The 27,918-nt window shown below is 36.9% G+C and overlaps 1 protein-coding gene across 1 annotated transcript in view; it reads right to left on the bottom strand.

Annotated features, from left to right (window-relative positions):
• The window catches only part of TMTC2 (transmembrane and tetratricopeptide repeat containing 2), a 433,234-nt gene that overhangs the window by 213,832 nt on the left and 191,484 nt on the right, over positions 1-27,918 (bottom strand). The window contains exon 3 of the mRNA XM_005679774.3: positions 8,087-8,915. Within this exon, the coding sequence (XP_005679831.1) occupies positions 8,087-8,915 (829 nt within the window). The remainder of the gene's footprint in view (positions 1-8,086; positions 8,916-27,918) is intronic.

Here is a 27,918-nt window from a genome sequence, read left to right as displayed (position 1 = left end):
GGAATACACTGAAACACATAATAATCAAACTGACAAAAATTAAAGACAAAGATAAATATTAAAAGCAACAGGGGAAGATGACAAAGAACATACAAGGGATATCTCCCAAAAGGTTATCAGCTGATTTCTCAACAAAAACTCTACCAGTCAGAAGGGAATGGCATGAGATATTTAAAGTGATAAAAGAGAAGAAACTACAACAAAGAATACTCCTCCCAGCAAAATTCTCGTTCAGATTTGATGGAGAAATCAGAAGTTTTACAGACAAGCAAAAGTTAAAGAGAATTCAGCACCACCAAGCCAGCTTTACAACAAACACTAAAGGAACTTCTCTAGGCCGGAAACACAAGAGAAGGGAAAGATCTCCACAAAATAAACCCAAAACAATTAAGAAAATGGTAATAGGATCATACATATCGATAATTACCTTAAATGTAAATGGATTAAATGCAGGAGCCAAAGACATCAACTGGTTGGGCAGATGAAAGTCTGTGCATGCACGCACTTCCACTTCCCACATCACTCTACTTAACCCCTCACACTGTGTGTATTTTATATTGCTAGGTAATCATGTTCCCATTATGGCTTGCAATTTTAATGATCTTTTATTTTTTGTCTGGCTCTTGATTGTGAAAACTGATAAACATCTTCTACTATTGTGATTTTTGATTAGTACAATAATTGTATCACGATTGCTCAACAGAAAATAACAGAATCCTACATCACTTAGAAAAAGTAGCAGCAGAAGAAGAAACACAGAATTTCTTTACCCTATGGAAACCTTATTCCACTTTGCATTGTTTTTCTCTCAATCAGCCTTTTAGGGAACTTTTTGCTAGCTATCTCCCACCACATCTCTGTCAAAAATGAAAATTTGTATTTTATAGCTTTTTAACTCAAGACAGTCAATCTTATAAAATATTATACTGGTTTTCCTTCTTGACTTAACTGCTAAATTTTATTTTTCATAAAAATCTGAACCTCTGAAATTTTCTCATTTACCTCAGAAGTATTGTAACTTGACAAATAATCTAAGAAATATAGTAAGAGTCATTAAACAATCTCAAAGTTAGCTGGTTAATTGCAACATACCACAGTTAAAGAAGACAGTCAATTAGAGGTAATCAAAAACTTAGACCATTAAATCCACAATGAATTAGTCAAGTTTCACATGACTTGGTAGTTTAGATTTCACTTAAATTATGAATTTTTTCCTACATAAAATGATATTCCTTGCACATACTTGTTTCTTGAAATCTGCAACCATGTGAAGCTGACATAGAACTATCAATTTCACAGAAATCTAGGAAAAAAGAAAAACTGTCAAATGTTGCACAGCTGAAACAACTATTTCATTTCTGTTTTTCTATATCTAAACGGACAATATTTTTTATCTGCATAAGGAGGGACTGAATATAGGAAATACAGGTGGGCTGCCGTCTATGGGGTCGCACAGAGTCGGACATGACTGAAGCGACTTAGCAGCAGCAGCAGCAGCAGGATGTGTGAATAATCACCGTTATAATTTCAAATATGTGGTCATTTTACATAATTTTACATATTTACATCAGAAAAGAGCATTAAAATAAATGTTATCATGCTAAATTTTCCTTGGATGAACCTGCTTCATTAATCCTAAATATTTTCAGAAATTGTTTCCAAACAAAAAAATCACAATCATGTTTTGTAAGGCAAATTGCTATAGAGTTAATAAACCAACCATTCTAAAGAGCTGATTTAATTTTTAATTTATAACTTGAAAAACTGTAAATGCCTTTTAGCACACTAAATATGCTGCCCTTATGCTATCATTATCATCCTTTTTTATGCATATGAGTTCACTGATCTGTTTATCCATAACAACTTTGTTAGTCTCTGCTTATGACCATAATTAATAAGGAAGTCAGCAAATAGGTGGTTTAGGGAAAACTGGAGATGCGTTTGAGACGCAGACAAACCACCGAGGTGGAGAAGTCCTACAGTCACGGGGAAAGTAACTTGGAAATTCAATGACACATTTATTGACTCCATACTAATATATCCCACGTAGTGTTCTGGATTCTATACAGAAATGAAAATGAAGGCACACTTTGGATAGAACCTTGCAGAATGAATAAATTTTAAGAGGAGGCAAAACCATACATGAGACAGCTGTGGAAATGAGAGAACGAGAGTCAAACTGTGTAGTGTGCCTTGAAAGCCCTAGTAGCAGAAATCAATGGTGCCAAATTCTGTAAGAGCCAAAGACACATGGGAATTTAGATAAGGCCAGAGGCCAAGAAAGAAAAGTCATACATTTAACCACTTTGTAATGAATTAAGAAATGCTTTTTCCAAGCAAATACTTATCAATATAGTATATAAAACACAGTGCTTTAAACACACACTAAAAAAAAAAAAACAACTTTTAAATATTATATTTAAATAATATAAATATATTGACTTGTTCATTAAATAATGAACTTGCTTATTAAAGCAAAGAAAATTTCCTCCTTCCTAAGCACAAAAATGCAGAGTCATTGTAAATGAGCAAACTACAGCAATCAACTATGTCTAGTATTTTCCTGACATTATCAACCACATAATGAGATAGGACTTGTGGTTTACATAGTCCAAATCAGCTATCATTTCTCTACTATCCAGATTTAAATCATAAATTAGCAGCACACTCACTATATGACAGGCTCTACTCATCATCATTTGCATCCAATCAGTTAATGACTGGCAGCTGTCTGTACAACCCATTACTGAAGGCAGCAGCTTTCATGTATAATGCTTCATGAGGCTTAAAATCATATTCTGTTGAAGTAATAGTAGACTGAAGTACTCCAAAATTTGCAAAGGCTTTCAAAGGCAGAAAAAAAAAAAAAAAAAACTAACTCAATGAAATAACTGTAATCTCAAACACAGTTACATAAGACTGGGTTTAAAGCATTTCTAATCTTTGGCTAGGCTCAAATAACATCACAGACTAAGAAAAACTTCTTGAAGAAGATCACTACCAGTCTCATAATTGCTAAGGAACTCACTGGAGCCAGAATATTTATTAGCATGCTATAAGTAGAAAAAGTTCAGGAACCTGGATTTTAAAAGTTTTACCTCCTATCAAATGGAAGCCTATGTCACAGAAGGGACTCAAAGGGACTCAAGGAGTCCCAAACTAACTCCACTCCCAATTCTATCCCTCTTATAACGAAACATGCCTTAGTATGGAATAGGAAGGGTTAATTTTAAATTTACACTAGATTTGCTTCTGTGACTTCAACCCTTTGTTTGTTATTATAAACATACATAATGCCTGCCTCAGGGAGATAACCTGAGTCAACCACCTGTGAAGGACGTTTTCAAGGACTGAATAGTCTTTTTACTTTGTTTCCTCACCTCCCCTCCATCTCTGATCTATGAGAAAACCTGGCAACCAGGCCCTGAAAAGATGATTATTTTGAGGTGCTAGCCTGCTATCTTCTAGGTCAGCTGGCTCCCCGATTAAAGTCTCTTCCTTGCCTCAACACCTCCTCTCTTGGATTTACTGGCCTGTTGTGTGGTGAGCAGAGCGAGCGTGGACTTGGTAACAAGGGTGTGGTACATCAAAACATATTTTACACTTTCATTTCCCTTAATAAATAAACATCTTATCTCAAATTAGTTCTAAAATTTTTTAAGGCAGAGGATTACGACTAACATTTATTCATCAGTGTATTCACTCAAAAAAACCCCTCTCTCTTCTAGGCACTATCCTAGTAGCTACATACATAACATTTAAAAGCAACAACAACAACGCAAAACTCCCTGTCTGCTTTTGTCATGCATTACACTTTACACTGAACAACACATTCAAACAATTAACACAGAAATAAGGAAAATAGAGCCTGTCAAATGGTCCTAAATGTCATGGGAAAAACCAAGTATGGAAAGAGGACGGGGAATGCTAGACAAAGCAGAAGCAGAAGGGTAGCTGTAATTTTACAAAGAGCAGACAATTTGACATTCAGCACCTTACTGATAATGCAACGTTGCACCGAAGACCTAAAGGAGTTGAGGGAGACTATCTCAGGAAACACATTCCAAGAAAAAGCAGTAACAAGTGCCAAAGGTCTGAGGCCAGGGTTTCCCTGGCATAGAGAAGGCACAACATATGGGCCAGCAGGGCTGGAGTGAAGCAAGCGAAGGCAAATGGGAGACTACAGTGTCCGGTCTCTGCCTGTGTGCTTTTGAGTTGGAGAGAAACGGGTGCCAGTGGAGCATTGGGAGCAGTGAACACCACAGTCCAGTTTATGTTTCAAAAGAATCATTAGGGCTGCTGATGAAAGGTCGATGCTAAGGATGGAAAAATGGAAGCAGGGGTTCAACTCAGACGTATAAAAAGCTTGGAACTCCCCACTCCCATTTTTACAACAAGAATGTGCTAAACAAATGGCAAACTCAAGGAAAACCAGTTGCAAAGAGATGAGATTACCTGGAGGAGAAACTGATAGGAATAAGTAACTGGCAATAACCTGCTGAAGGCTGGTTAACCTTCAGTCACCTGCTGAAGGCTGAATGTGGTGGAGCTTAAGTGAGAGTAAGAAACCTCTGGAGCCCCTAATCTTAGAGGCATCTAGCATCCAACTCTTTCATGGGTTTTAGTTCAGGGCCCAGGGACTCCCAGGTTCTTGCATTGAAAAGCCAAGAAACAGGCCTTCCTGGCTCTGCGGAGGAGGAGAAAAAGAACTTTTATGAAATGATCTTCCTTCATAACACAGGTCTCCCCTCCAGGGAAGCAGCTTTACCACAGCTGTTTCCCAGGGCTGTGGGGGACAGGCACTCCTCTCCCTCACATCCCCTCTGGCTTTCCTGTCCCAACAAGGAGAGAGAAGGAAAGTAAGAAACTCTTATCAAGGTGACAGCCCAGAGACACTAAGGTTTAATCACCAAAAAAGAGGACACATTCCTTCTCCTACATTTAACCAACATACCAGCAGGGCTCCAGTATAAATATGGTTAATTTACAGGAGAAAGAGATGCAAAATACAGACTCCAAGTTTGGGCTAAAACCCAAAGACTATAGAAGAGAAAAGGAAACCAGGGAAATGCACCTCCATCTATAGCAAACATTCAACTCAAGCCCAACTCAGGGTCAGATTAACATTAAAACTCACACTAAGCCTTTTTTACCTAAATTCCTATTATTAATACCTGATAACATCACGTCTGACTCTCACAAAAGCATGCTAAAAGGCAAGGAAATGGAAGCAGGGAGCCTTCGCTATAGACTTTTAGTAATAATCTCATAAAAGATGGTGGTGACTTGGGGCATGATGGTAGCAGTGGAGATGGTCAAGTTCTGGATATATTTTTGAAGACAGAACAGAGGGGATTTGCTGATGAAATGGATGTAGGGTAGAAAATAAAAAGAGCAGATATAGATACCTCCTAACGTTGGGCAAAGCTTTTGAGAAAATGCAGTTGCTATCAACTGAGATGGTAAAGCACTTGGCTGGAGTACAGGTTCAGAAAGGGATTGTTCAGGAATTCAATTTTTGATGTCTCAGAGGATTTATACTACTGGTCAGCTGTACAGTCATTTAACTAATAATATTTGGAGTATCTAGATACCATCCAGAGAAGGCAATGGCACCCCACTCCAGTACTCTTGCCTGGAAAATCCCATGGATGGAGGAGCCTGGTAGGCTGCAGTCCATGGGGTCGCTAGGAGTCAGACATGACTGAGCAACTTCACTTTCACTTTTCACTTTCATGCATTGGAGAAGGAAATGGCAACCCACTCCAGTGTTCTTGCCTGGAGAATCCCAGGGACGGGGGAGCGTGGTGGGCTGCCGTCTCTGGGGTTGCACAGAGTTGGACACGACTGAAGTGACTTAGCAGCAGCAGCAGCAGATACTATCATACTTCTTAAGCAGTAGGAGACACGAAAATATATCAGACATAGTTAATAACTGTTTTACTGCATGAACAGATGGATGAAGAAATGACCAATCATTTTAACCATGTCACCAAAATAATTTCAACAAAGTCGGGATCATAACTGTCAACAGTATAGTAGCTAATGCTGGAAAATATTCGGGAATTTTTTCACCTACCCTGGGACAGAGACTGCTCCTTATAGTAGCATCTCAGGATTGGCCCTACTCTTATTCAAAAGCAATACAGTGTGGTAGGGTGCTTGGATTCCCAGAATAAAAATAATATCTCCCAGCCTTCTTTGTAGTGAGGTGTGGCCCAGAGTCTGGGAACGAGCATGGGATGGCAATTTCTATGATATGCTCTTAAAGAGAATGGGAACACCCACCATTTGTCCCTTCTGTCCCTCTTCCTGTTAGCTGAAGTGTTGAAGTGACACTGAGCCATCTTGGACCACTTGAACAGGGTTAGCCCACTGAGATGGCAAGGGAACAAAAGCAAAGGCACACAGATCCAGAAGACCCATGGCGCCATCTTATCAGCTCTGGGCTACACAGGCTTAGACTGTTATGAAACAATAACGATTCTATCTTCTTTCAGCCACTGTTATCTTGCCTCTTTGTTACTAGCTTAACCTGAAACTTAACCAGCACATTTAATAAATCCTTCAAACAACCCTGTGATGAAATATGCTGGGGTTTTCTTTTAATTCCTTACAGTGTATCTCTTTTAAACAGCAGGAAAATAAACTGGCAACCTAGCCATGTTTTATATATTCTCATGTACCAGTGAAGAAAAACTAGCCGAAAAGCATTCTGTAAGAACGGATTGCAAAAATTTTTACAGCAAGATTCAGGTGCAGACATTCAATAAATTGTGCACTGCTCACTATGTAAAAAGCCACAAGGTGAAGAGTTTCCCATGAGAACTGAAGAATTCTATGCTATGTATCAGCTCAATTTTAATGTTTCTGGTCCAATTAAAGTCTCTGCAATCTATTAAACATTTTAAGTAAAAACAATTAGTCCCTTGTCTTAAAGAAATGAGTATTTGTTCAAGAACTCTAAATTTGTAATCAGATAGAAATGCCAGAGTTGTTTGTGGGACATCCAGATATTTGGATAAATATCCTGATATGTATCAGCAGACCATTCCATTCATTAGGAACAGTCTCACACACATTCTGTATTTGAATACTGGTACAGAAATGTACTAAAAAAAGTAGAAAAGCCCAGTTCAAGCACTATGCAAGCTGCCATAATTTAAAGGATAAATCACACAAAAAAAATAGCTTACGAAGAAAAAGACTCTGGCACTGTTTCCTATGATATATTTCTGTACTTAAAATGTACACTTATTTTCATTCAACTGCTCTCTACCTTTTGTCATAATTTCTTTGCCTAAACCAGAGAAATCACTGAATTAACAGCTTTTGACTCTTCATTTACTCTTTAAAGGCTACTTTCTACTCTAGCAATAGATTTTGAGATTTGCCAAATAATTTTCTAAATCAAAAGCAATCATGAAAAATATGCTCAATCTTCTCATTGTACAGTAAGAAGTGTATTTCCTTAAGTGACTTAAGCACTTACTTCCAAATGAGAATGCGCAAACTGCTTGGCAACATCCAGATAATTTAGCCTCTGCAAAACTAAGGATGACTCAACGCTTTCACACACACACACTGACACCTACAGACACGATGCCAAGATTCAGAGGTAGCCTTATCTCCAAATCTTTTAAAAATGTCAATGTAAGCCTTATGGTATTTCCTCAGGCGATGCTTGGAAAACAGAAGAACTAAACTGTATTTAAGTGAGATAACCTGACTTTTATTACATGATGAAAAGAGATGATGTCCATATCACTATTTTAAAATGTGAAAATCAAGCATTTTTCTAAATTCTGATGACAGTCAATATTTTTACACAATAGGAGCTCTAACTCCTCTGGACAAGTATAGTCAGGAACTTAGGAAAACACTTCCCTATTCCAGATATGGAACAATGGTAGTCTCTAAAACGGTCACATTGCTCATCTCTTAAAAGAAAAAAAAAAAAAAGAAAATGTTCAAGAAGGTATTACAAGAACCTCTTCTTTCTTAACTCTGTTAAAATCAAGAAGGAAAGATAGAAAAAGGCAGAAAGAGTAAACCATCCAGGTAAAAGCATAAAATAAAATATTACCTTTAGCTGGGTTTACTTTTATCCCTGACCTATACAGCATTTCCTCATTCTGCCAGTCTCCGTTCCTGACTGCCGTCTTGAGTCCATAGAAAACAATTAATGCAGCTGTAGCGTAAAAAATCAAGCTCTTGAGAAACCTCTTTTGGACTTTGACATAAAGGGCTCTGGCACCCACTGTAATGAGGAGGCAAAAGCCCATACTCGGAATATACAATACTCGCTCTGCAATTACAAAGCCGACATAGAAAAACAGGTTCGTGGCAGGAACAAAGGGTATTATTAACAAAGATAAAGACAGAACAACTATGTTCTCCGTAGAAGGAAGCTGTGTTCTCTGCGATGCATTGTTTCTAATGCCATTTTCTACTTTGGATGCAAAGCTGGGTTTAATCTCTGAGTTCCCGTACTCCACCTCTGAATGGCAGCTATGTCCATTTGCATTCTGCTTGCCATTTGTTACAAATTTCCCGTTGCATTCTCTTTCTATGCTTGGGCTCTTCAAACCATAGTAGGCAAGGAGGAGGAGTCCAGTATAGAAGGCCACAGTGTGTAAGTTTCTCCAATCAGAAATTGTTTTGAGCAGAGGCACGGCGTCCATTGACCAATCAAAACTGAGGGTATCTGGGCATAGCAACAGCCAAAGGTTCTTGGTTGGCAAGTAGAAGAAGGTGAGCGTGCGAGCCAGGAGGCTGTCCGAATCAGCAGCTGGGTTGTCAGAGTTGGAAAAGCTTGGTGGTTTGTTTCCCATCCAGTATAAACGGGCACCCAAAAGGGAAGTTCCCCAGAAAGTTAACAAACTAATGCTGAGAAAAAGAGACAAGTTCTTCCCCTGAAACCAAAAGAGAGGGGAAAAAATTAAGATCATCATCAATACGGCACAGGAACAGATCATTTAAAAATTAAAAGTATCTTTAAATGGACAACCAAAAACAGAGTATTAGGTTTCAAATACATGACTTTGTTTCTATCTCCTTTAAACATGCTTACAGCTCCTATAAGCTTAAAAAAATTGACTATGGAATCCAATTCTGTATACAATTTTTCATGAGTATCTTTTCCTCTTGTTTCTCTCTAAATACCAGTAACCAGAGCTTCAATTTCTTGACTTCTATAAAATGGGTTGAAAATATTTCCCTCCCCAAACTGGTATTAGGTCAAAATGAGACCACAATATAAAGTACTCAGCACTGTATATGGAATATAGTAGACATCTAATAAATACCTTCTTTCATTTTATAGTTTAGATTCTGGAGAAAACAAAGAGCAGGCATTCCAAAAAACATGAAGTTGACAGGATTCTGCATGGCTCAAAGGAAAAAGAGAATTTAGCTACAGGTATACCCTGATTTTCAAATGTTCACTTAATGCCACTTTGCTTTTACAAAAGACCTAAATTAGTACCTATTCTCATTAGCAACAACAACAAAAATGCAAAGAGGATTTTCACTTTTACAAAAAAAGGTGAAAAATGAAAACAGTTTCAGCATTTGTTTTTGCAGGGAGCCTTCTAGAGAGGCAGTGCATACCCCAAACAGTGAGAGTGGAATCACCAAGCATTTTCCCCAGGAACTACCCTCAGCCTCAAGCTGCCAGGGCTTTAAACTGTTTCAGGGACCATCTGCACCTCATCTCCATTTATTTTGTACATCTGCTACCAAGATGTTTCCTAAGGTAATATAGCTTATTTGCTTTATGCTATTTCAGCTTACAAAAGGTTTCACAGGAACAAATACTTTCATATAATAAGGGGAACTGTGGTATGTCTGTGCCAGTCCCTGTTTAACCATCTTGATCTCTTTGCAGAATTTATACACTGGGCTTTCATCTGCTATCTGGTGCTCTCAGTGACATCAGTGATAATAAACATCTAATAAGACTCCTCATCAATCCTAAAATTTTCATGTCAATGATAACTTTTTAAAAGTAAAATGACTTTAATAAAAAGACAAAACTGAGGGAGGAAGGCCAAAGGGCATCACTGTTAATAAGAAATTTCTGGCAAACTCTTTCAACCCAAATAAGAATTTCGTGACCTCAATTTAAGTTCCGAAAAGGCAGTGGGAAAGGGAGAAGAGCCGACACCATTTCCCAACTGTAATGATTCACTGCTAATGTGATCTCTTACTGAGATCCCACAGAATGAGTGCACACATTCTGGCACTATATAAAACTGTCTTCCTCAAAGACATTCAGAAAGGTGCCTGGAACCATACAAAGAATATGCCAAATATTTAGCTTAAAAAACAACCTATAAAAGGTAACAAAAGCAAAAATAAACAAGTGGACTACATCAAATTAAAAAGCTTCTGCACAGCAAAGGAAACCATCAAACAAAAAGGCAAACCACTAAAAATGTGAGATAATATTTGCAAGTCATGTATCTGGTAAGGGGTTAATACACAAAATATATAAAGAACTCACATAACTTAAGAGAAAAAAGCAATAATCTTTTAAAAATGGACAGAAGATCTGAACAGACATTTTTCCAGGGAAGATTTACAGATGACCAACAGGTATAGGAGAAGGTGCTCAATATCACTTATCCTCAGGGAAATGCAAATCAAAATCACAATGAGATATCACTTCACAACTGTAAGAATGGCTATTATCAACAAGACAAGACATAGCAAGTGTTGGTGAGAAAGTGAAGAAAAAGGAACACTTCTGCAATTTGATGGGGATGCAGAGTGGCGCAGCCACTACAGAAAACACTGCAGAGGCCTCTCAAAAAATTAAAAATAGAACTACCATAAGATTCAGTAATTCCACATCTGGACATCTGTCCAAAGGAAATGAAATCTCTATCTAGAAAAGATCCTACACACCCATAATCACTATTCACTGCGACATTATTTACAACAGCCAAGACATGGAAACAACCTAAGTGTCCATCAGTGAATGAATGGATAAAGCAAATGTGCTATCTATGTACAATGGAGTATTACTCAACCATTAAACTGTAAGTTCTTCAACAGCAACAAGAGACCCTGAAGGCATTATGCTAAGTGAAATAAGTCAGACAGAGAAGAACAAACACTGTATGACCTCACTAGTAGGTGGAATATTAAAAAAAAACACACAAAAACTGAACTTGTAGATAAAGACAGACTGGGATTGCCAGACGCAGGGGTTGGGAGGACAGCCAAAATGGGTGAAGGAGTAAAGATAGTCAAAAGGTTAAAAAAAAAAAAATGTCCAGTTACAAGATAAATAAGTTCTGGAGATGTAATATATATAGCATGGGGATGGTAGTTAAAAACATTGTATTGCATATTTGAAAGTTGCTAAGAGAATACATCTTAAATGTTGTTAGAACAAGAAAAAAACAGATTTGTGTGTTTGTGGTGATGGATGTTAGCTGAGGTATTCATTTTGCAATATATACATATATCAGATCATCATGTAGTATACGTAAAACTAATTCAATGTTAAATATCAATCACATCCCTCCTCAAAAAAGGAAAAAATCCTAGTCCACAAAGCAATGTATTTTGAGCATGTACAAGTTCTATGAAAATAGTGTCTTATCATATGATGCACCGATCACTGAACTCTCCTCCTCTGACTGTCTCTCATTCACCCCGGCTCTACTTGCTAGAAGCCACAGAACTCATCCGGGATCATCTGCTCCATCTCCACTCTGAGCCTCTGTTAGCAAGGATCATGATATTACCAATTGTTATTAAATATTAATGACATCATCCTAACTGTTCTTCATCTTCATAGTCATTTACCCAACTGCCTACTGGGCACAGTCAGAGATACATTAGGTACCTCAAACTCAAACTCCCCAAAGTAGAAATTTTTCATTAATGTCAGATCATTCCCTGGTGGCTCAGTCAGTAAAGAATCTGTCTACAATGCAGGAGACCCAGGTTCAATCCCTGGGTGTGGAAGATCCCATGGAGAAAAAAATGGCAACCCACTCCAGCATTCTTGTCAGGAAATCCCATGAGTAGAGGAGTCTGGTGCACTACAGTCTACGGGGTTGCAAAGAGTCAGACATGACTGAGTGACTAACATGCACACACATTAATGCTAAATTCACAGAATTAACGGCCTAAAATTAACTGTTTAACAAGTGTTAAAACATTTGTGGCAGATTCCTGCTCAAAATTAATTTGTGTAATGCTAAATAGAATTTTTAATGATGGGGGAGTAATGTGTTCATTAGCCACCAGTCTTTCCATTTCAGGTCTGTCCTAGCAAAAGCCAATGTTTGAAGACACACTTTTATCTAAGGATAACTTCTACAAACTATTCCTTTGCTCCTCTAAAATTCCATCCAGTAAAAGTTCTAAAATTTCTTGATTTTAAGGGAGAAAACTCACAAAACCATAAAAGTTGTAATAATTTGTTAGATCAATCACATAATTGAGTATTCTTAGATTACACAAAGGAGAAACATATTATTTGGCAAAGACAAATGAGGCAAGGTACCAATTTATCATAAAGAAGACAGATTTGGGACAATAATTCAACTTGGAATTTGTACCAAAAGTCCATTTTGTAACTGAGTATTAACCAAGTCCTCTAAGTATAACTAGGGCTATTCTACATTCTACTAAAGTATCTTCTGGTGGGGGTAAGCAGAGAAGATGAAGAGAGGAAGAAGGCATCACAAAAACAGCTATATTCAGGCAAGAAAAGGGAGTAAGAGAATTACATGGGGAGAGAAATGTAACCAGGTTTCTTTGCTGGTCATGAAACTCCAGGAAAAGTTGGTCTTCAGTTCAGTTCAGTCCTCAGTCATGTCCTGCTCTTTTCGAGCCCATAGACTACAGCACGCCATATTTTCCTGTCCATCGCCAACTCCCGGAGCTTGTTCAAACTCGTGTCCATTGAGTCAGCGATGCCTCTAACCATCTCATCCTTCATCATCCCCTTCTACTCCTGTCTTTAATATTTCCAGCATCAGGGTCTTTTCAAATGAGTCAGACTTTTGCATCACATGACCAAAGTAATGGAGCTTCAACTTCAGCATAAATTAGCCTCAAAGATTACATAATTATGATTATAATTATATAATCATAAATTAGCTTTAATGATTATATAATTTTATTCTTATAGAAATGCCATAAGGCAAAACTATCTTATTAATTTTTAATAAAAGCATCATTATATTAAATTTTAATATTATAAAAATAAAACATTAAGAATTAAGATATGATTAAGTGATTCTAGTCTTAATTATGATGGAAGAAAATATCAATACACTCAACTACAAAATAAAGATGTGAGTAATGAAGACAATTCAATGATAAATATCATATAAGAAGGTTACGTGCACGCTCAGTCTCATTTGACTCTTTGCGACCCCATGGATGGTAGCCCGCCAAGCTTCTCTGTCCACGGAATTATCCCGGCAAGAATACTGGAGAGGGTTGCCATTTTCTTCTCCATGGGCTCTTCCCCAACCAGGGATCAAACTCGCATCTCCTGTGTCCCCTGCATTGGCAAGCAGATTCTTTACCACCGAACTACCTGGGAACCCATAAGGCTAAGTGCTGAGAAAATGAGAAAAATGAAAAAGCCTGAAAAGTAAAATGTGCGTTAAGATATTTTACATTTTAAAACATTTTTGTGTACAGTCTCTAATCTAAACAACTGACATAATAACCAGGATCAAGAGACTCAAAGATTCTGAAGTGAGACATCCATGTGTTCATTCTCCCATAATGGCAAAATCTACATGGGCTAAATAAATGACACTATGGAAGGAAAACTGAGCTAATAGGTTAGAGACAATCAAGGCTAAAATTTTAAAAGTGGAAGAATTTCTAAAGCCTTGAGGTAGGTTCATACTTTAAAAAGTGGTAGCCAAAGATTGAAATTGTGACTTTCAAGTCTCTTTAATGCCTTCTCATAGAATTTTGTTTAAATTATCATTTATAAGAATGGAACTCTGATAAAAACCCAGTCTGTCTTCTAACCTCATATTCACTAATCCTGTGGAGATAGAAAGCTTTTATTTCTTGATTTTGATCGCTAAAATCTGATTTATGGATTAAGTTAACAGTTTTGATTGAGCTACAACTAGGAGCCTCAGCACATCTGCACTGTTTTGTTCTCCAAGTGGGGCCGCAAAATGATTCAACACAGGTATTTCCAAGATAAGGCATGGGAATTCTGATGAGCTGCCACCTTAGACTTGAAAGTCAAAACTGGTAAAACACCACATACAGAAGATGAGATTCTAAATTCTGGGAAATTTTAACATGATCTGGGTATAACCTATGACTGACAGCATTATGAAATGGTTGCAATTTAACAAAAAAAAGGCTAACTAGTTCATTCAAGACTTTAATAAGGCTTCTTTACGTGACAGACACTCTTCTTTTATGTGCGGGATATATACCTGTAAGAAGAAATGAGAGCCCATGTATTCTTGGAGCTTCACATATTCTACTTTGTCTAGAAAAATACTTTGGAAGGAGAAGGATCATAGAGACTTCAATGATAGTTTTCAAACCTAAAGGATGATCAATATCAGCTGTGAGCTTTTAAAAATACTGATGCTCTAGTATAAAATCTCCACCGGAGATTATAACATAGGCAAGGCTGAGAATCATCGAATATTTGCTCAAGTCTAATACTTATTATTATCACTGAAAATACTGTTGGACTCTAGCTTTCATTTCACAAAGTCTAAGGCATATTTTCCTCACATGCTAAATGAAGGAACCATAATGAAATGTAAATAATACTTCCTTTCAGGCTCTGGGACAAATTGAATTCCTAGTGTAATAAATGAGTGCCATGAAGGTCAGGCTACAAAGAAATTGAGATCTTTGGAATAAGTAGAATTCAGGGTTGAAATATTCAAGTCTTGTTGCAACATACAGAAGACAAAGGGCTTGTTCTCAGAAAAAAAAGTCTTCTAAGTATATACCACAAAAAAGCAAATAATCCAATAATAAATACAGGTGTGAAACTACAGACATGAAATTCAGAGAAAAGAGATCAATAAATATTTGAAAAGATGCTCAATCTCAATAATCAGTAAAAGCTGAAGTGAAAAGAACATATTTCAAATAAACTTAAGCAAAAAAAAAAAAAAAAAAAAGAACTGGATATTAAAGTCCCTGAAATTGGGCTGAAATGAGAACTACCACACACTGGGGAAAAAACATAAATTGTGCATACTGGGTGGGAAATTTGGAAGTGTTTAGGGAAATTAATAATTTGTATCCCCTAACATTTGGTCATCTGAATTTAGTTACATACTCTTTAATAAAACCTCTTATATATGACTACAATGTCATCTAATGAAGCACTGTTAATAAAAGCAAAAATAAGGAAAGAACTAAAAACTTCATTACATCAATATGAAAATAAATTATGGTAATGATCAGATGATCTAATCTATAATGTAATTAAAAGGAAAAGCATATATATATAATCTCTCTATATAGTATATAGCTACAGAGGTGCTGGGTTCAGCAGGAGCAGGCGAGGGCCGGGCCCCAACGCTCCCTGTGGTCTAGTGGTTAGTATTCAGCGCTTTCACAGCTGTGACCCAGGTTCGATTCCCAGTCAGGGAAGCCTTTCTTCTCGGGGCTTCCCTGGTGGCTCAGAGGTTAAAGTGTCTGCCTGGAATGTAGGAGACCCGGGTTCGATCCCTAGGTAAGGAAGATCCCCTGGAGAAGGAAATGGCAACCCACTCCAGTACTCTTGCCTGGAGAATCCCATGGAGGGAGGAGCCTGGTACGCTACAGTCCATGGAGTTGCAAAGAGTCGGACACGACTGAGAGACTTCACTTTCACTTCACATATTATATAAATATATATCAACATGAAAAATACTATATAGCAATTAAGGCAAACAAATAATTTTATAGTAACACAGCTAGTGAAAAATCATTGTGTAAAATGTGCATATTATAAAATCATATTAGCCATTCAGGAAATAATACTGTTTTTTCACAAATGCATACATACGTTTCTAAAGGTTTTTTGTTGGTTTATTTTTTCCAAGTCTAGAAACAATTAAACCAAACATAAGATGATGAAATATCTGGGACAGGATACAGCAGGGAGATGGACTGATGAGTAAGAAAAAAAGGCAGCTTCAAATTTCTGAGTAGTTGCTATTTATTCATAGTCCCTCAAAATTTATTACAATAAACAAAAGGTCTAAAGATCTGTTATGCCTAAACTTATGCTTGAGTTTAAAAGAGAATTTTTCTGCTTTGAAATATACAAATAATGTTAACAAATCTAAATTCTGGTTACAGGCACTTGAGTATCTAATGTGTTAGTACTATAAGTTTCTATATTCAATAATTATGGTAGCTATTTTAATTTTCTTAATTAAAAGCTCTTTTCCATGTCCCTAATCTATCTATAATTATTTTGTAATCTTTACCCTAATTTTCCAAGAAAATCTCTTAATTTCACAATACACCCTAGCTGGCATACAAAATTATGATAATGTTACCTGACTCTCTTATATCTGGGGTAAAATAACTGACACATCTTTGAATTCCCAGAAGTTAATATACACTCCGACGTTTGTAGGTATTCAAATAAATTATTCTTAAACTAACTCTGACCCTCAAACCGAAAGTCTATCTAAACCTATCATCTCACACATTTTGAATCTTGTTATGCTAAATCCTCATTCCTAAGCCCTTATGAAGGGCTATAAACTAAACAATATTGCACAACACCAAGGCTATTTAAAAATAGCTTGGTTATCATCATATACAGAAAGTTGGCCTTGTCACCTCTATATCATAACATTTTTTGCCTGTCTCAATCTCTCTCCATGAAGAACAAAAAAGCAATGACATATGTTCTGGAGGAACACTGTTCTGACTACAGTTTCATTCCAAAAGTAGAATTATAAATGGGAAAATGACTAGATCTCTAAAAAAAATTCTCAGCAAACATATTTTATGTCAATTATTGAATGGACAGGGTTCCTTCATGGTTTAATTCACTATCTACTTACAGAATGATATAAATCTGTTTCATGAAAGCCTAATTTCTCTACAAATTCAAATATGTTCTTTTTTTAAAATTCTCCTTTAACATAAAAAGAGAAACCAGATCTAATCTCCATTTCATTTTAAAGAATTATGTATTTCTAATCACAAAATTTTAGAGATTTTTCTGCAACTGTCAAATAGGAAATCACAGAATGGAAACCAGGTAAGAATATAAAATTCATAGCTGACAATTTTATCTCTCATCTTTGGATACTAATGGAATAAAAGGATGTAGCTAGAGCTTAACCAAATAATGAGAAATTTATCATAAAATATCAAAGTCTTTCCCACATATCACCTGAAATATGAAGGCAAAGCTGATGAGAAGACCCTGCCACATAAATTAGTGGTGATGTCTTTATAGAAGCCATACAGTGATTCCCCACCCCCACCCCCATGCAAGTCTTTGATTAATGAAATAATATAAGAGAAAAGCAAAAATCAATTACAACAGCTCCCCTCTGTATTGTTCAAGGAAAACTACCATTCATGATGGCAGCTCCAATACTGCCTTCTGCTCTCACATTTTGTGAGACAAAAAGGAAACTGAAAAGAATTGTTTCAGACTCAATGAAAGAAAAATGTAAACATTTCGCTTTAGAGTATTAAAACCATCATGAGACTCACTTTTTGGCACAGTAATGAAAATAAATTACTTAAGCATAAGGCTCATTTAATTCCAAATTAAGCCCTTGGCAATGATAGTAGCGCGGTAATAATAAAGTAGATAAAAATCAGTATCTGAAAGTTATAAGAATAACTGAGAGAAAAGACCATACAGACATAACAAAAGTTGAGCATCCTCTATTTTGAATCCGCCATTCATCACTGAAGTCATAAGCTTTTGCTATATCGACAATACAGGATTTCTCCTCGCTGTTCTCCTTTCTGAAATAGTTCTCACTGGAGACTCACCCCAAAACATTAATATGAAAATAGATTTTTCTGAATACATGACAAGAAGGAATGTATGGCTAAAAGTATAATTGGAATTTTTTTTCTAGAATATATTCTGAGATTAATCAGAATTGATTTTGCCATAATCAAGTTGTCAGGGTAGTTCTGTTTCCCTTCAAAGAGAAAATTGTTTTCCTTATTAATAATTACCCTATATACAACATCAGAAACTTTTTTCTATATCAACTAACAGACAGGATAAAATAATTTTAATATTTGATATTTCAAAATTATAAAGAGGTTCAATGGGTGAGTTCATCCAGTTTTTGTGAGGAAAGAATTTAAAAACAGAATTTTAAAAAATGTTAGTACATTAAAAAAAAAAACATGTTAGCAAGATACTTAACACTTTATTTTATAAGGAATTTTTTCATTTATTTAATCTGACTCTATAATATACCATAATACTTTGTTAAGCTTGGCCATGTATTAGAAAATATTCCTTATATCCAGGCAAATATTGAGCAGCTTCATAAAATCAGGTAAAGATTAAAATTCACTGATGAAAACGTAGACTTTTTAGACAAGATTACAACTTATCGAACAAGATTTTCATGAAGGGAAGAGTATGGCCATATAAAAATCCAAAGAGTTTTAAAGCATATTCATGCATGTGGTACACTGAATAACACATGATATTTATCCAAAGTTTAAAATCAAATATATTTGGATTAATTTGGTAATAAAAAGCAACCAGAAACATTGGAGAAAATGGACATTAAAAATTATTTTTAAATGTGATGTAAAGAGAAAAAAATCTAAGATGATCATCTATTGTTCTTTCATTTAAACATAGTTGAAAACTCCTTAATTTTACTTAAAATTTTGTTTTAGTTATTGCTTAAAAGATGTTACCTAGTGTTCACATCTTGATTTCATATACCATTTTCTAATATGCAGAACCAAGGTTCTTTGGAGAAATGTACTGATTTTCGGCCTGGGCCAGGAAATATAGAAGGTGAGCCCAGAGAATCTTCTAGTGCTAGAAACTAAGAAAGTGCTACACACACACAGACACACATAGACACACACACACCAGGATACGGCAAAGGGACACACACACACACACACACACACACACAGGATACAGCAAAGGGTCAAAGGGACACAGGAGCATGCTTAAAGAGCTCCCCTGGCCAAAGCCAGACAATTTGAGCAAGAAAAGAAGTAAAGTAGTATTAGGTTATAATCTAAAGTATAAAATATCCATGAGTCTATACTGACAAGTGAAATAATAAAATGATATGAGAAAATGGGAACAAGAGGGAATATAACTTTACAAGAGAAACTTGAAAAACACTATCTCAGCCAAATGATCAAGGTCAACCTGAACAGTAATAAATCACGTTGATAGAATGTACCCTTCATTTCTGATATTCTGTGATGAAAATGCCACTCTACGTGTGTGCTTCCTTTCAAAACCAAAAAATCCAGTCTAATCATATGAACAACATCAAGCCAATCCCAATGGAGAACATTTTACCAACTACCTGACTGCTGCTAAGTCACTTCAGTCGTGTCCAACTCTGTGCGACCCCATAGACGGCAGCCCACCAGGCTCCCCCGTCCCTGGGATTCTCCAGGCAACAACACTGGAGTGGGCTGCCATTTCCTTCTCCAAACGACCTGACTAGGAATCCTCAAAACTGTCAAGTTTATCAAAAGTAAAGTTTTGCAAAACTGTCAAAACCAAGAGGAGCTGACGAAGACATGACAAATAAATGTAATGAGCTATCCTACATGGCATCCTGAAAAAGAAAAAAAAGGGCATAAAGAAAAAATGAAGGAAATCTGAATAAACTATGAACTTTACAGCATATATCACCATTGGTTAATTAATTGTAACACATATAATATACTAGTGTAAGCCGTCAATAACAGGCAAAACTATATTTGACTATATGAGAACTCTGTTCTACTCAATTTTTCTGTAAACATAAAACTGTCCTAAAAAATAAAGTCTATTCTAAAGAATGGTTGTTTCTAGAGTAAGAGTTGCTAGAAACCAAATGAAATTAAGTAGATGGCCTCTGATGGGTCAATATCTAGGAGCCAAGAAATATTAACTGAAAAATTAACAAAAACATAAATGTCTGTTAACATTTTACATGTCTTCAAAATTAAAAGGACAGTATAAAAGAATGAAGTAAATGACCACTGAATTCAGGTTAAATATTCACAGCTGATTATATGGACTGTATGAGAGATGATATACTGATTTCAAATCCTGTTTTGTGTTTCGTCTGGCATTCCACAGATTTTGTTTTACTAGAAACCTCCAAGAGAGAAGCAAATATCCTGGGAAGGACGCTTCTAAACCCATGGCTAGGGTGTTCTGGTTGGCATGGTGACCCATTCTTCCTCATTAAGCTAACATGGGGAAATTAAGCAGTTAGCAATTCCTTGCGCACCCATGGCGAGCTGCTTCCAGAGCTAACTACTGGAAACTGAAGTACCCAAAGAGTTCAATTACTGAAACTGCACGGGTGTGCCACAGCCCCTAAACCATTACACTAAAAGCTACCCCCTTAATGCCAGCCTTCAGAGTAATCTTGTTTAGCTTAAAATAAGAGGTTTAACGCTTCCCACCAGGCAATGCGCTATGGTCAAATCAGGTTAGCCATGAAACAATCCAGCTTTTATGATGAAAATATGTGAAGAAAATAGCCTCGTGACCTAAGAAACAAAAAATGCTTTAAACCAAAGAAGACACCTCTCTGACTATCAAAACACTTTGGGATCTTACTAAACTACTTTCCCTATATTTTAAGATGACACACAATAGGGGGAGAAATCAAAAAGAAAATAAAAGTGCTCAAAATTGACAGAATTAGGAAAAGGAACTCTTTTTCTATCGATCTCTCAAGTGGGCAACAGTACTGCAAATGCATTTCCTGTGCCAACGGATTAAAGGGCAACATTCTTTTAACTCTGTGTGGCTTTAGTGCCACAAACCAGCCATTATGAGATGCGTTCCAGTCTCATTAATGAGGTAAGCATGTGAGCCAGCATTCTGGAAACATAAAGAGACAAATTATAATGAGACTTCACTCAGTGGGGAGGCCAAGATACAGCAGTCTTCTCTCAAAGAGAATAGACAAGCTATTTAATGTGTGTGGGAGTTTTCCTATGAAAATACAAAAGACACCAATAAGAAAATAAAGATTTTATATGTATATAAACAAAAAACACACATACCTCTCTAGGTAGGTTTTCATTAATAAGCATAATTTTAATGCTTAATGTCTTGGCATGGAAATGTGTTCCCATTCTATAATTACACTCATCTTCTGCTAGATACAAAGAGTAAATTCAGTGTCTAAATAAACAAGTGATCATTCACTCATTCTCAAGGTTAAAAATGTAGCCTTTTATCTATACAGTCCTCAGGTGGACTTTGTCTATATTCTCAAAATGCTCACTGATATAAAATAATATTCTTTTTTTGATTGGGAAATATGTAGAGTAATTAGAGTCTTTGAAAGAAGATTTTTACCTGGGAAAACATCCATCAATTTTTCATATTCTCTCAATATGTGGTGATTACAACCATTCAGAAAGTCCCAGACAACACTCTGGCACAAACTTAGACATAATAATTATTAGTCATTCAGAACAGAATTAAACAGAACTGGAATCTTCAATAAGAACACTTGAGTAGAACACTCTGGGCTTACTAAGCAAGAACAGGCGTCATCATCTCTCCTCCCCTTTACCTCTGCCTAAAGACAAACAGAATAAGCAAACACCCATGCCAGATTTTCAAGTGATCAGAGTAGGAAGCAATGTTATGGTTATTAGACTCTATTATAGAACAAAACAACTCTACTTTCAAATCTTTTTTGGGCGGACAATTTGGTTTCTTCCATTGACTACAGAAAGAGATATGAGGAGCAGCAAAGTAGTGATGTCAGCGGTAACCTAAGGCTAGTTGTTTGAAAATATCTTAAACCAAAAATTGAGTCTAAGAATGAGTGATGTGAGCAAAAACAAAAACTATACCTTAGGTTCTCAAAATCACTGCAGATGGTGATTGCAGCCATGAAATTAAAAGACACTTACTCCTTGGAAGGAAAGTTATGACCAACCTAGACAGCATATTAAAAAGAGGAGACATTACTTTGCCAACAAAGGTCCGTCTAGTCAAGGCTATGGTTTTTCCTGTGGTCATGTATGGATGTGAGAGTTGGACTATAAAGAAAGGTGAGCACTGAAGAACTGATGCTTTTGAACTGTGGTATTGGACAAGACTCTTGAAAGTCCCTTGGACTGCAAGGAGATCCAACCATTCCATCCTAAAAGAAATCAGTCCTGAATGTTCTTTGGAAGGGCTGATGTTGAAGCTGAAACTCCAATACTTTGGCCTCCTGATGTGAAGAGCTGACTCATTGGAAAGGACCCTGATGCTGGGAAAGACTGAGGGCAGGAGGAGAAGGGGATGACAGAGGATGAGATGGTTGGATGGCATCACTAATCAATGGACATGGGTTTGGGTAAACTCTGGGAGTTGGTGACGGACAGGGCGGCCTGGCGTGCTGCAGTTCATGGGGTCGCAAAGAGTCAGACACAACTGAGCCACTGAACTAGAGTCATCTCTCACATCTATGCATCTTATTATTCTAAAAAAGAATTTCTTCTGGAAATAGTAAACCTAGATGGCAAAACTCATTATAAATAAAGAGGATGGCTTTTCTAAGAGCACCAATATTGGTACCATCAAAAAAGCATTTTTAAATAATGCCTTTATTAGCTGAAATTACTCATCAAAAGGGCTACCCTCGAACTATACTTTATGAATAATAAACTAGTTGCATGTTTCATATTATTCAGACACAGAAATGATTGATATAGATGCCAAGTGGCCATGAGCCAGATGTTTGGGAACAGATGAAAATACAAGCAAGTTTTTCAGTTCAAGTTCTGTTCTGATGGCCTCTCCAAGTATGTCTTCTTGCCAGAAGCAACTTGGCAAAATGCAATTTTGGGAGCCTTTTGGTAGCAGCTACCAATCTAAACAGATGAAATCTTTGTGTAAATGCTATCCATCTAATTTCTTTTTTTTTCCTTCTTTTAATGTGAGATTTGAAATTAAATTTTAATCATACACTGATTTTTAAAGGTTATATATGTGAACTGAGGATGTTCAGAAAGTTCATAGCCAACTTCACGAGATTTGGAGACAGACAGGAATTGTCTTCCACTTGAATAAGACTTTAATACAACCCAAAACTATGATCTGACTTTAAGTTAGTTTGAAAAGAAAAACTGCATTTATTAATACCTATTTTGAGGACCATTAAAACTCTCCCCATTAATCTTCCCTTTTTAGCATGTCCAGCTTTTGTAGCTATCATTGAAGAATGATATTGCTAACCATTTCAAACTGGGTTAAAATCTAGTATTTTTTAAGATGTAGATCTTTGATTTTAGTAATATCAATTTTAATAACTCCTATATTTAAGTAAGAATTACTGCAAAAATCTCTCATGAGTCTTCAAAACATATTTTGGATAATTCTTTCAGCCAAACACAACTCCAATTAGCACTAATCAATGCCATGCCCTAATTATTTAAAATTAAATAAATTGAAGTTACATGTGCAAACATTTTGCAATTCACCCTGCATCCACTTCTCTTTTCAAGTTAACTCATAAGATAAGACAACTTGTTTTAATAGATTATTATCACTGGATTACGTCCAAAAAAGCATTTGTCTTATGGGAATTCTGTCTGCTTTAATAGTTGTGGTTTAGTGGATGCTCCTGGGCTAAACTGTCAATCATTTTGATTGGCTCCTGGCCCCGAGAACCCTACTGGGAGTCAAGCAAGAAGTTTTTTCCAGGTATGTGACTGGCACTCAGTAAGCCTAGATGAAGCAAAGGGGAAGGGGAAGGAAGTGATTGGTTAAAATATCTGACTGGAATGCTCTGGCTTGTTATTCCATATTTAACCAGCCCTTGTTTAAAAGCACCAGTCCGTTCCCTCATAATGTGATGTGTTAGGCACCTTCAACACAGCAATAGACACCAGCAATACTTAGAAGTGCAGAAAACTCAAGCAACCATTGCCATGGGCAAGTCAAATATTAACAAAAGCCAAAGATGAAAAATCATAACACTGTGCTATAAATTTTGATAGCTAGAAAATAATAAAAATTACAGGATACAGTTGAGTCTTTATTTAGCCTCTGTGACTCAAATATTCCCTTTTAAGGAGTACCAGGAAATTCCATTCTCGAATAGGTTCCGTAAGAACTCCTAAATATCCCAGCACTTTTACAGTGAGGATCAAATTTCTCAAAAAATCATTTCTGTTCTACTCTGGGCCATATCTCAAATCTACCCACGTATCTTGTTCCTTCAATAATTGAAACAAATTCAGGTCATCCAAATGATATGCTAACATGACTACAAATTAAGCTCCATTCTATTTTTCTGTGAGAGACCAGATATTACGAGGAAAGAGAATTGTGTGTGATTGCCTAATGAATTCAAACACCTGTTAAGTCATTTTATCCCTCCCAGATGAGGTCCCAGCATCTAGTAAAGAGAGCAATGCCTAGAAAACAACATTGTAGTCTGTCATTATATTTCACTGGAGTGTGGGAGTAATCATTTATTAGGAGGAGTAACACTAATTATGAAGGTTTAGTAAACATTATACAGAATGTTTTTACATATATTATCTCAAGGAATTCTTTCCAAAACCTTGTTTGTAAACTTTGTGAATTTGTATTTTATGAAAGGGTTGGTGAAACTCAGATGAAATAGGTTGCCCAGAATCTCAGAACTAATGGATAGAAGGACGAAGATTCCAAGTTATGTCCTTTAAAAGTCCAGGGTGCCATGTCCTAACCCCGGCCCCCACCAAACCACACAGTTCCCATTTTGCAACCTCTACCTCCAGGCCTTCACCACCAGGTTCTTTAACCTGCTCTCACCCTCTCCAACCTCTAAGTAATATCCAACATGAAAGACCATTCAATTCCACAAGAGAAGCTCAGAAAGCCACAGATGGGCAAATGCTACAACAGGCCTAGAGATCAGAGATACCTATTTGTAAAATCCCAGAACTCCAGAGATTTATCTCAATGTTTACTTCTGCAGTGAGGAAATGGATGCCCATTGAGTTTAAATGTGCTCACCAAGAACACAGAACTATCTGATCAAGTTCAGGATCAGAAATTTCATGTCTTTGTGTTTGTGACATGGAATGTGATCCCTCTGCTTCACTCTTCAACAAGAATCTACAATAATTCAGGAATAGACTCCAGTGTTTTTGACCTAGTATTCAAAGCTATCCAAAATCTGGCCCACCTTTACTATATAAACTTCAAAATTATCCAGAGTTATCAGCCTCATTACTCAATATATGAAGCAACTTTGTATCCATCTACCTAATACTACCACTATCCTACATGTTCTATTTCACCTTCAGCTTAAATTCCACAAGATATTCCCAACTTCTCCAGGTTACATTAATCCCTGCCTTCTCAAAGCTCTTCAGTTTTATAAATTTGTACCATATATGAAAGATTGTAAAGGTCAAGTCTGAAGTTGCTAAGGCCCACAGTGACACTAAACACATATAATCTTAATGATTATCAGAAATGTCTCACTGCTCCCACAGAAATATAAGCTTCTAGAGGGTAGGGTGTGTCTGTTTACTTCACTAAAGTAAACATATCCATAGTAACTGGACCTACACCTGACAGGAGGCAGGCACTCGACACTAGATAGATGAGTAGGCACATGAATGATTGAGCAAATGAATGAAAAATGAACAAAGGAATAAGGAACCAAAACAGCAGGCTAGAAGGGAGCTGGAGGGCAGATATGAGGGTGGTTTTAGATACAGCAGAATCTTGATACAGTGATCAAACTTTCCAATCAGATCTCTCTAGTCTATATACCTATAAAAGACAATATAGAGAGGGGGTCTTTTACCCTAATGGCACCCCACTTTCCAATCAGATCTCTCTAGTCTATATACCTATAAAAGACAATATAGAGAGGGGGTCTTTTACCCTAATGGCACCCCACTCCAGTACTCTTGCCTGGAAAATCCCATGGACAGAGGAGCCTGGTAGGCTGTAGTCCATGGGGTTGCGAAGAGCCAGGCACGACTGAGCGACTTCACTTTCACTTTTCACTTTCATGCATTGGAGAAGGAAATGGCAACCCACTCCAGTGTTCTTGCCTGGAGAATCCCAGGGACAGGGGAGCCTGGTGGGCTGCCATCTGTGGAGTCGCACAGAGTCAGAAATGACCGATGTGACTTAGCAGCAGCAGCCTTTCAGTTCAGTTCAGTTCAGTCGCTCAGTTGTGTCTGACTCTTTGCGACCGCATGAATCGCAGCACGCCAGGCCTCCCTGTCCATTACCAACCCCCGGAGTTCACTCAGACTTGCGTCCATCAAGTCAGTGATGCCATCCAGCCATCTCATCCTCGGTCGTCCCTTTCTCCTCCTGCCCCCAATCCCTCCCCGCATCAAAGTCTTTTCCAATGAGTCAGCTCTTCGCATGAGGTGGCCAAAATACTGGAGTTTCAGCTTCAGCATCATTCCTTCCAAAGAAATCCCAGGGTTGATCTCCTTCAGAATGGACTGGTTGGATCTCCTTGCAGTCCAAGGGACTCTCAAGAGTCTTCTCTAACTCCACAGTTCCAAAGCATCAATTCTTCGGTGCTCAGCCTTCTTTACAGTCCAACTCTCACATCCATACATGACCACTGGAAAAACCATAGCCTTGACTAGACAGACCTTTGTTGGCAAAGTAATGTCTCTGCTTTTGAATATGCTATCTAGGTTGCTCATAACTTTTCTTCCAAGGAGTAAGCGTCTTTTAATTTCATGGCTGCAATCACCATCTGCAGCAGCAGCCTTTACCCTAACATTTTTTGAAGTCCACGTGGCTAGGTGATACTACAGCTCCTCATTTCTTTAACTTACATAGTTTATGTCACTGTCCAAACCTTCTTTAACAAATCATTTACTTTTCCTGGAGGGTGCTGTATTGACTTAGGAGTTAGAACAATGATAGAGCATTTAAAAGTCCCTGTAGCTAATAAAACTTATCTTGCTTACTGAGGAAAAAAGTTCAAATATATTTTTTAAATATACTTGAAACATGAAACCAGGTCAGTTTCTTTAGGGCTCTTTGTAATCAATGAAGAATAGGAGAAGAATATAGTATCTTAAAGAGAAGAAAAAAGGAGAGGGAGAGACAGAGAGAAAAGGAGTCAGGAAGACGTTTAACCATTAGGCGTGCGAGTTCACCTGAACAAGATGACAGTAATCAGATGACAGGAAACCTCTGGGCATCATCAGCTCTAAATGAAGAGCCTTAAAAAGCCCACTTCCCTTCCCAAGGTCTTCAGGAGGTGATCTGAGGTGCTAGAAAAGTTTGTAAAAAAGTTATAACACTGAACAAATGTAAGACATTACAGATATGAAAGATGGACATTCATGAAACAGCTACGTTAGTTCCTTCAAAAGGATGTATTGTGAGATGTGAGAAACTTCTATGTAACTGCATACCTCCCAGTAACTGGATACTATCGTCCTAGGGAGAAAGTTGTTTTTAATCTCATTTCTGAACACCCTTGTTAAAAAAAAAAAAATGCAGTCACTTCCTAGTTTAGTGTACAAAGTGAAAATTTTAATGATTAATAAATATAAAAATGGACTAATCTTTGCAATGTTAGGTAACTATCAGAATATTCAAACTTACTGAAATTCTCTAATGAACTCTGACTTCTAAAAAATATATAAAATAAGAGGAACAACCATTCATATGATATTTATGGCACATATTTTAAAATTGGCCAATTTTCAGAGAAGAGTAACCATCTTAAAATGGATAAAAAAATAAAACCAGTGCAC

This window comes from Capra hircus, chromosome 5 (assembly GCF_001704415.2).
Source record: "Capra hircus breed San Clemente chromosome 5, ASM170441v1, whole genome shotgun sequence".
NCBI lineage: Eukaryota > Metazoa > Chordata > Mammalia > Artiodactyla > Bovidae > Capra > Capra hircus.
This window is presented reverse-complemented; position numbering and strand designations above follow the sequence as displayed.